We start from the raw sequence: 9,603 nt of genomic DNA, 5'->3' as shown, positions 1-9,603 counted from the left end.
AGTGTTAGTGTGTGTGTGTGTTAGTGTGTGTGTGTGTGTGTTAGTGTGTGTGTGTTAGTTACTCCACCTTCTCGTGTATCTCCTGTGTGGACTGTGTGTTAGTGTTAGTGTGTGTGTGTTAGTGTGTGTGTGTGTGTTAGTTACTCCACCTTCTCGTGTATCTCCTGTGTGGACTGTGTGTTAGTGTGTGTGTGTGTGTGTGTGTGTGTGTGTTTTCTCCACCTTCTCGTGTATCTCCTGTGTGGACTGTGTGTTAGTGTGTGTGTGTGTGTTCGTTTCTCCACCTTCTCGTGTATCTCCTGTGTGGACTGTGTGTTAGTGTGTGTGTGTGTTAGTGTGTGTGTGTTAGTTACTCCACCTTCTCGTGTATCTCCTGTGTTAGTGTTAGTGTGTGTGTGTTAGTGTCTCCACCTTCTCGTGTATCTCCTGTGTGTGTGTTAGTGTGTGTGTGTTAGTTTCTCCACCTTCTCGTGTATCTCCTGTGTGGACTGTGTGTTAGTGTGTGTGTGTGTGTGTGTGTGTGTTAGTGTGTGTGTGTTAGTTTCTCCACCTTCTCGTGTATCTCCTGTGTGGACTGTGTGTTAGTGTGTGTGTTAGTGTGTGTGTGTTAGTTACTCCACCTTCTCGTGTATCTCCTGTGTGGACTGTGTGTTAGTGTGTGTGTGTGTGTTAGTTTCTCCACCTTCTCGTGTATCTCCTGTGTGGACTGTGTGTTAGTGTGTGTGTGTGTGTTAGTTTCTCCACCTTCTCGTGTATCTCCTGTGTGGACTGTGTGTTAGTGTGTGTGTGTGTGTTAGTGTGTGTGTGTTAGTTACTCCACCTTCTCGTGTATCTCCTGTGTGGACTGTGTGTTAGTGTGTGTGTTAGTGTGTGTGTGTTAGTTACTCCACCTTCTCGTGTATCTCCTGTGTGGACTGTGTGTTAGTGTGTGTGTGTTCGTTACTCCACCTTCTCGTGTATCTCCTGTGTGGACTGTGTGTTAGTGTGTGTGTGTGTGTTCGTTACTCCACCTTCTCGTGTATTTCCTGTGTGGACTGTGTGTTAGTGTGTGTTAGTGTTAGTGTGTGTGTTAGTTACTCCACCTTCTCGTGTATCTCCTGTGTGGACTGTGTGTTAGTGTGTGTGTGTGTGTGTGTGGGTGTGTGTTAGTTACTCCACCTTCTCGTGTATCTCCTGTGTGGACTGTGTGTTAGTGTGTGTGTGTGTTAGTGTGTGTGTGTGTGTGTTAGTTACTCCACCTTCTCGTGTATCTCCTGTGTGGACTGTGTGTTAGTGTGTGTGTGTTAGTTACTCCACCTTCTCGTGTATCTCCTGTGTGGACTGTGTGTTAGTGTGTGTGTGTGTGTGTGTGTGTGGGTGTGTGTTAGTTACTCCACCTTCTCGTGTATCTCCTGTGTGGACTGTGTGTTAGTGTGTGTGTGTGTGTTAGTGTGTGTGTGTGTGTTAGTTACTCCACCTTCTCGTGTATCTCCTGTGTGGACTGTGTGTTAGTGTGTGTGTGTTAGTTACTCCACCTTCTCGTGTATCTCCTGTGTGGACTGTGCGTCACAGAAGGCGACGGTGGCCAGGTCTTTTAGGATGGGCATCTCCACGGTGCAGTCACGCCCGTCCAGCAGGGCCACTAAGGGGCGAGGGTGCATCGGCCCGTTCATGATCTGGGGCCGGATACCTGGAGAGAACACCGACAGAGGAAGAGAGGAGGGGTGAGAAACCGAAACCAGGATCCCATCTAGCCAGATACCTGGAGAGAACACCGACGGGACAGAGGAAGAGAGGAGGGGTGAGAAACAGAAACCAGGATCCCATCTAGCCAGATACCTGGAGAGAACACCGACAGGGGACAGAGGAAGAGAGGAGGGGTGAGAAACCGAAACCAGGATCCCATCTAGCCAGATACCTGGAGAGAACACCGACAGGGGACAGAGGAAGAGAGGAGGGGTGAGAAACAGAAACCAGGATCCCATCTACAAGACACTTGTTCACTTCCAATACAGGAACATAACCCAAACCAGAACCAAACGTGAGGCAGCCCATTCACAGGTTCTGATACAGTCAGTCAGTGTCTTGTTTTGACTCATTGACGTCCCTACAGAGGTGAAGGAGAGGAGTCAGGACCAGAGGAGGAGGGCCAGAGGAGTAGAGGGGAGAGGAGGAGAGGAGTAGAGGAGGTTAGAGGAGGAGTAGAGGAGGAGAGGAGGAGAGGAGGAGAGGGGAGAGGAGGAGAGGAGGGGTGAGAAACCGAAACCAGGATCCCATCTAGCCAGATACCTGGAGAGAACACCGACAGGGGACAGAGGAAGAGAGGAGGGGTGAGAAACCCAAAACCAGGATCCCATCTAGCCAGATACCTGGAGAGAACACCGACAGGGGACAGAGGAAGAGAGGAGGGGTGAGAAACCGAAACCAGGATCCCATCTACAAGACACCTGTTCACTTCCAATACAGGAACATAACCCAAACCAGAACCCAAACGTGAGGCAGCCCATTCACAGGTTCTGATACAGTCAGTCAGTGTCTCGTTTCGACTCATTGACGTCCCTACAGAGGTGAAGGAGAGGAGGAGAGGAGGAGAGGAGGGGAGGAGGAGAGGAGGAGAGGAGGAGAGGAGGAGGGGAGGAGAGGGAGGGGAGGAGGAGAGGAGGAGAGGAGGAGAGGAGGAGAGGAGGGGAGGAGGAGGGGAGGAGGAGAGGAGAGGAGAGGAGGAGAGGAGGAGAGGAGGAGAGGAGGAGAGGAGGGGAGGAGGAGAGGAGGAGAGGAGGAGGAGGGAGGGGAGGAGGAGAGGAGGAGAGAGGGGAGGAGGAGAGGAGGGGAGGGGAGAGGGAGGAGAGGAGGGAGAGGAGGGAGGAGGAGGGAGGAGAGGAGGAGAGGAGGAGAGGAGGAGAGGAGGAGAGGAGGAGGAGGGAGGAGGAGGAGAGGAGTAGAGGAGGAGAGGAGGGGAGGAGGAGAGGAGAGAGGAGGAGAGGAGGGAGGAGGGGAGGAGGAGAGGAGGAGAGAGGAGGGAGGAGAGGAGGAGAGGAGGGGAGGAGGAGAGGAGGAGAGGAGGAGAGGAGGGGAGGAGGAGAGGAGGAGAGGAGGAGAGGAGGAGGAGGAGGAGAGGAGGAGAGGGAGTAGAGGAGGAGGGAGGAGAGGAGGGGAGAGGAGGAGAGGGGAGGAGAGGAGGGGAGGAGGAGAGGAGGGAGGAGGAGGAGAGGAGAGGAGGAGAGGAGGAGAGGAGGAGAGGAGGAGAGGAGGAGAGGAGGAGAGGAGGAGAGGAGACAGACGGTGTATTGGATACTACTGGAGGTGAACATATGACTGAACAACTTCTGTCAACAACGCCGATCATGAGGCGCTTCAAGATCTGATCAAGAATCAGCTTTTAATATTCAGCCTGGAATCAGTGATTTCACGTGTGTGTGTGTGTCTGTGTGTGTGTGTGTGTGTGTGTGTGTGTGTGTGTGTGTTGGCTAATGAGGTTGTAGAAGGTGGCAGTAGCAAGGCTGAGCTAACAACACAGCTGGATAAATCAATGCTCTGACAACTCTGGATTAGCATCCACAGTTTGATTTACAGGAATCTCTCTCTCTCTCTCTCTCTCTCTCTCTCTCTCTCTCTCTCTCTCTCTCTCTCTCTCTCTCTCTCTCTCTCTCTCTCTCTCTCTCTCTCTGGGTTTTATTGGCATGGGAAACATGTGTTAACATTGCCCTTTTAGTAAACATAATGTTTTGCTGGTTGGTTTGCAACATCTCACAACCTAAATCCTAAATGTTTAATCTTGTCCTTTTGCCCTTTTCTCGTGCCAACAGGTCACAAATCTTGCTACTGTGATGGCACACTGTGGAATTTCCCCCAATAGATCTGGGAGTTTATCAAAATTGGGTTTGTTTTCAAATTTTTCATGGGGTCTGTGTAATGTGAGGGAAATATGTGTCTCTAATATGGTCATACATTGGGCAGGAGGTTAGGAAGTGCAGCTCAGTTTCCACCTCATTTGGTGAGCAGTGAGCACATAGCCTGTCTTCTCTTGAGAGCCAGGTCCGCCTAGGGTGGCCTTTCTCAATAGCAAGGCAATGCTCTATATCTATCTCTCTCTCTTTCCCACTGTCTCTCTCTCTCTCTCTCTCTGTTCATTCCATTTCTGCCTTCTGTTGTCATGGTGATCATTTAACGGGCTTGGCCGGGGTTATAAATGCTCTTTATTTTCAGCGGCAGGCAGGCAAGTGAGGAAACCGGTAGGCCTGAACAACCTTTCTTTTCAGCAGAAGAAGAAAACAGGATATTTCCTTCAGAATGACAATGTGACTCAGGTGACACAGACAGAGGGGTCTGTAAGGAAGGTAATTGCCTGAGCTGTGTTCAGCAGGACGGAACATTTTGGAACGTTCAGATAGAAATATGCTACGTAGAACAAAACACGCATCTCTGACATTGTATAATAAGGAATCGTGTCGGTTCTATTTGTGGTATTTCTATATTCTGCAACGTTCGAGAACGTTTTCTTACTGAACACGGCCCTGTTCTTGCAGAATTGAGCTCACCTGAGTCCCAAGGCCAAGGGTCTGAATAATTATATAAATAAGGTATTTCTGTTTTTAATTTTGAATACATTTGAAAAAATGTCTAAACCTGTTTTCGCTTTGTCATCCTGGGGTATTGTGATGTCATCCTGGGGTATTGTGATGTCATCATGGGGTATTGTGATGTCATCCTGGGGTATTGTGATGTCATCATTATGGGGTATTGTGATGTCATGGGGTATTGTGATGTCATCCTGGGGTATTGTGATGTCATCATGGGGTATTGTGATGTCACCCTGGGGTATTGTGATGTCATCCTGGGGTATTGTGATGTCATCCTGGGGTATTGTGATGTCATCCTGGGGTATTGTGATGTCATCCTGGGGTATTGTGATGTCATTATGAGATATTGTGTGTAGATTGATGGGGAAAAACATAATTTACTCCATTTTAGAATAAGGCCGTAAGGTAACAAAATGTGTAAAAAGTCAAGGGGTCTGAATATTTTCTGAATGCGCCGTATAATCCTGTTCACACTGCACTCCCTCTGGCTGCCTCCGAGACTCACACATTAATAATGACACAACAGGAGACCTCCATGTAAACACTGTTTCAACAGCACACCAGGCAGATTAGTTTACTTCAAACTCCCCTATAGATCTGATTAGTTTACTTCAAACTCCCCTATAGATCTCAGATTAGTTTACTTCAAACTCCCCTATAGATCTGATTAGTTTACTTCAAACTCCCCTATAGATCAGATTAGTTTACTTAAAACTCCAACAGGAGATCTCAGATTAGTTTACTTCAAACTCCCCTATAGATCTCAGATTAGTTTACTTCAAACTCCCCTCTAGATCAGATTAGTTTACTTCAAACTCCCCTATAGATCAGATTAGTTTACTTCAAACTCCCCTATAGATCTCAGATTAGTTTACTTCAAACTCCCCTATAGATCTGATTAGTTTACTTCAAACTCCCCTATAGATCAGATTAGTTTACTTCAAACTCCCCTATAGATCAGATTAGTTTACTTCAAACTCCCCTATAGATCTCAGATTAGTTTACTTCAAACTCCCCTATAGATCTCAGATTAGTTTACTTCAAACTCCCCTATAGATCTGATTAGTTTACTTCAAACTCCCCTATAGATCTCAGATTAGTTTACTTCAAACTCCCCTATAGATCTGATTAGTTTACTTCAAACTCCCCTATAGATCTCAGATTAGTTTACTTCAAACTCCCCTATAGATCTCAGATTAGTTTACTTCAAACTCCCCTCTAGATCAGATTAGTTTACTTCAAACTCCCCTATAGATCTCTCAAACAGACCACTCCTAAAGTCATCACCTACTATAACACCACTATCATAGATAGACCAAGTGGTTGCTCTTCTCATGGGGAAGGGTTAGGGTATAAGGAGAGGGTAGGGGGTTGGTTGGTTGGTTGGTTGTCTGTCTGTCTGTCTGTCTGTCTGTCTGTCTGTCTGTCTGTCTCCCTCCGTAGTCTCTCAAACAGACCACTCCGTCCGTCCGTCCGTCCGTCCGTCTAGATAGACTCTAGTAGTCCTGAGTGTTTCTATAGACAGTCTGTCTGTCTCTAGTAGTCCTGAATGTTTCTATAGACAGTCTGTCTGTCTCTAGTAGTCCTGAGTGTTTCTATAGACAGTCTGTCTGTCTCTAGTAGTCCTGAGTGTTTCTATAGACAGTCTGTCTGTCTCTAGTAGTCCTGAGTGTTTCTATAGACAGTCTGTCTGTCTCTAGTAGTCCTGAGTGTTTCTATAGACAGTCTGTCTGTCTCTAGTAGTCCTGAGTGTTTCTATAGACAGTCTGTCTGTCTCTAGTAGTCCTGAGTGTTTCTATAGACAGTCTGTCTGTCTCTAGTAGTCCTGAGTGTTTCTATAGACAGTCTGTCTGTCTCTAGTAGTCCTGAGTGTTTCTATAGACAGGCTCAGTAACACCAGAGATAAACAAGATAAACGGATCAAACAGCAGAGCAGCAGTGTGTTTAAACAGCCACATTGTCAGACGACCCAGTCATGCAGAAAACCCTAATATCACCACCCCTTCCCTCCCCCTTCTCGCTCTCTCTGTCCCTCCCTCCACCACCCTCTCATTGTCAGACGACCCAGTCATGCAGAAAACCCTAATATCACCACCCCTTCCCTCCCCCTTCTCGCTCTCTCTGTCCATCCCTCCACCACCCTCTCCTCTCACACACCCCCACTCCCCCCTTCCCTCCCCCTTCTCGCTCTCTCTGTCCATCCCTCCACCACCCTCTCCTCTCACACACCCCCACTCCCCCTTCCCTCCCCCTTCTCTCTCTCTCTGTCCCTCCCTCCACCACCCTCTCTCTCACACACCCCCACTCCCCCTTCCCTCCCCCTTCTCTCTCTCTCTGTCCCTCCCTCCACCACCCTCTCCTCTCACACACCCCCACTCCCCCTTCCCTCCCCCTTCTCGCTCTCTCTGTCCCTCCCTCCACCACCCTCTCCTCTCACACACCCCACTCCCCCTTCTCTCTCCCCCTTTTCTCTCTCTCTGTCCCTCCCTCCACCACCCTCTCCTCTCACACACCCCCACTCCCCCTTCCCTCCCCCTTCTCGCTCTCTCTGTCCCTCCCTCCACCACCCTCTCCTCTCACACCCCCCACTCCCCCTTCTCTCTGTCCCCTTTTCTCTCTGTCCCCACAACCCTCTCCTCTCACACACCCCCACTCCCCCTTCTCTCTCTCCACCCCTTCTCCTCACCCCCCTCCACCTCTTCTGTCCCCACCACCTCCTCCTCCAACCCCCCCTCCCCCCTCCTCCTCCTCTACCTCCTCCTCCTGCCCTCCACCTCCTCTTCCTTCCCCCCTCCAACCCCCTCCTCCTCCTTCCCCCTCCAACCCCTCCACCTCCTCCTCCAACCCCCTTCTCTCCCCCCTCCACCTCCTCCTTCCCCCTCCTCCTCCTCCTCCCTCCTCACCCCCTTCTCTCCCTCCCTCCCTCCCTCCCTCCCTCCACCTCCCCTTCCCCCTCCTCCTCATCCTCACCTCCCCCTTCTCTCTCTACCTCCCTCCCACATGCCACATTTAATCAGCTATCCAGAAGAGAGAACAGGAAGCGTGCTCCTTGCCTGGAAAATGTTGCCTCCACATTCTGCTCTCTCCTCTTCTCCTCTCCTCCTCCTCCTTCTCCTCTCCTCCTCCTCCTTCTTCTCTCCTCCTCCTCTCGTCTCACCCTCCCCCTGCTAGAGTATCGCCCTCTTCCTCTCCTCCTCCTCCTCCTCTCGTCTCACCGTCCCCCTGCTAGAGTATCGCCCTCTTCCTCTCCTCCTCCTCCTCCTCCTCTCGTCTCACCCTCCCCCTGCTAGAGTATCGCCCTCTTCCTCTCCTCCTCCTCCTCCTCCTCTCGTCTCACCCTCCCCCTGCTAGAGTATCGCCCTCTTCCTCTCCTCCTCCTCCTCCTCCTCTCGTCTCACCCTCCCCCTGCTAGAGTATCGCCCTCTTCCTCTCCTCCTCCTCCTCCTCTCGTCTCACCCTCCCCCTGCTAGAGTATCGCCCTCTTCCTCTCCTCCTCCTCCTCCTCTCGTCTCACCGTCCCCTGCTAGAGTATCGCCCTCTTCCTCTCCTCCTCCTCCTCCTCTCGTCTCACCCTCCCCTGCTAGAGTATCGCCCTCTTCCTCTCCTCCTCCTCCTCCTCTCGTCTCACCGTCCCCCTGCTAGAGTATCGCCCTCTTCCTCTCCTTCTCCTCCTCCTCTCGTCTCCCCCTCCCCCTGCTAGAGTGTTGTCCTTTCCCGATTGTGTCCAGGGAGTATCGCCCTCTTCCTCTCCTTCTCCTCCTCCTCTCGTCTCACCCTCCCCTTGCTAGAGTGTTGTCCTCTGCCTGCCAGCCAGCCAACCAACCAACCCCCGGCAGCACCATCTTTACACAGCCGTCCCTTTGAGCAGGGAGAGACTAGCTCTATGTCCACACACTCCACACTCACACACTCCACACTCACACACTCCGTACTCACACACACACGGCAAGCACACTCCACACTCAACCAGTGGGTCTTGCGACGGGTATACAGAGATGACCAGTTGACAGAGGAGTATAGAGTGCAGTGATGTGTCCTATAAGGAGCATTGGTGGTACATCTGATGTCCGAATGGTAAAGAACATCTAGCCGCTCGAGAGCACCCTTACCTGCCGATCTATAAATTATGTCTCCGTAATCTAGCATGGGTAGGATGGTCATCTGAATCAGGGTTAGTTTGGCAGCTGGGGTGAAAGAGGAGTGATTACGATGGAGGAAACCAAGTCTAGATTTAACTTTAGCCTACAGCTTTGATATGTGCTGAGAGAAGGACAGTGTACCGTCTAGCTAGTACTCCCAAGTACTTGTATGAGGTGACTACCTCAAACTCTAAACCCTCAGAGGTAGTAATCACACCGGTGGGGAGAGAGGTATTATTCTTACCAAACCACATGACCTTTGTTTTGGAGGTGTTCAGGACAAGGTTAAGGGCAGAGAAAGCTTGTTGGACACGAAGAAAGATTTGTTGTAGAGCGATTAACACAAAATCCGGTGAGGGGCCAGCTGAGTATAAGACATCTGCATATAAATGGATGAGAGAGCTTCCTCCTGCCTGAGCTATGTTGTTGATGTAAATTGAGAAGAGTGTGGGGCCTAGGATCGAGCCTTAGGGTCCTCCCTTGGTGGCTGAGACAGCAGATATTCTGACTTTACATACTGCACTGTTTGAGTTAGGTAGTCAGCAAACCAGGCCAAAGACCCCTCAGAGACACCAATACTCCTTAACCGGCCCACAAGAATGGAATGGTCTATCGTATCAAAAGCTTTGGCCAAGTCATTAAAAATAGCAGCTTAGAATCAAGGGTGATTGTGACATCACTGAGGACCTTTAAGGTTGCAGTGACACGTCCATAACCTGAGTGGGAAACCAGATTGCAAACCAGAGAGAATACTATAGACATCAAGAAGGCCAGTCAGTTGATTATTGACAATTTATTAAGTCAACTATATTAGTCCTCTACATAGTTATATTTATATTAAGTCAACTATATTAGTCCTCTACATAGTTATATTTATATTAAGTCAACTATATTAGTCCTCTACA

At 49.9% G+C, this 9,603-nt stretch overlaps 1 protein-coding gene across 2 annotated transcripts in view; it reads right to left on the bottom strand.

The window, feature by feature from the left end:
* Positions 1-9,603, bottom strand: part of LOC135573630 (C-terminal-binding protein 2-like) — a 106,701-nt gene that overhangs the window by 54,211 nt on the left and 42,887 nt on the right. For both annotated transcript variants that reach the window (XM_065022910.1, XM_065022911.1), the window contains exon 2: positions 1,515-1,669. In XM_065022910.1, coding sequence (XP_064878982.1) covers positions 1,515-1,669 — 155 coding nt within the window. The remainder of the gene's footprint in view (positions 1-1,514; positions 1,670-9,603) is intronic.

This window comes from Oncorhynchus nerka, linkage group LG10 (genome assembly GCF_034236695.1).
Source record: "Oncorhynchus nerka isolate Pitt River linkage group LG10, Oner_Uvic_2.0, whole genome shotgun sequence".
In the NCBI taxonomy this organism is placed as follows: domain Eukaryota; kingdom Metazoa; phylum Chordata; class Actinopteri; order Salmoniformes; family Salmonidae; genus Oncorhynchus; species Oncorhynchus nerka.
Note: the sequence above shows the minus strand (reverse complement) of the source record. Positions and strands in the feature narration are given on the sequence as shown.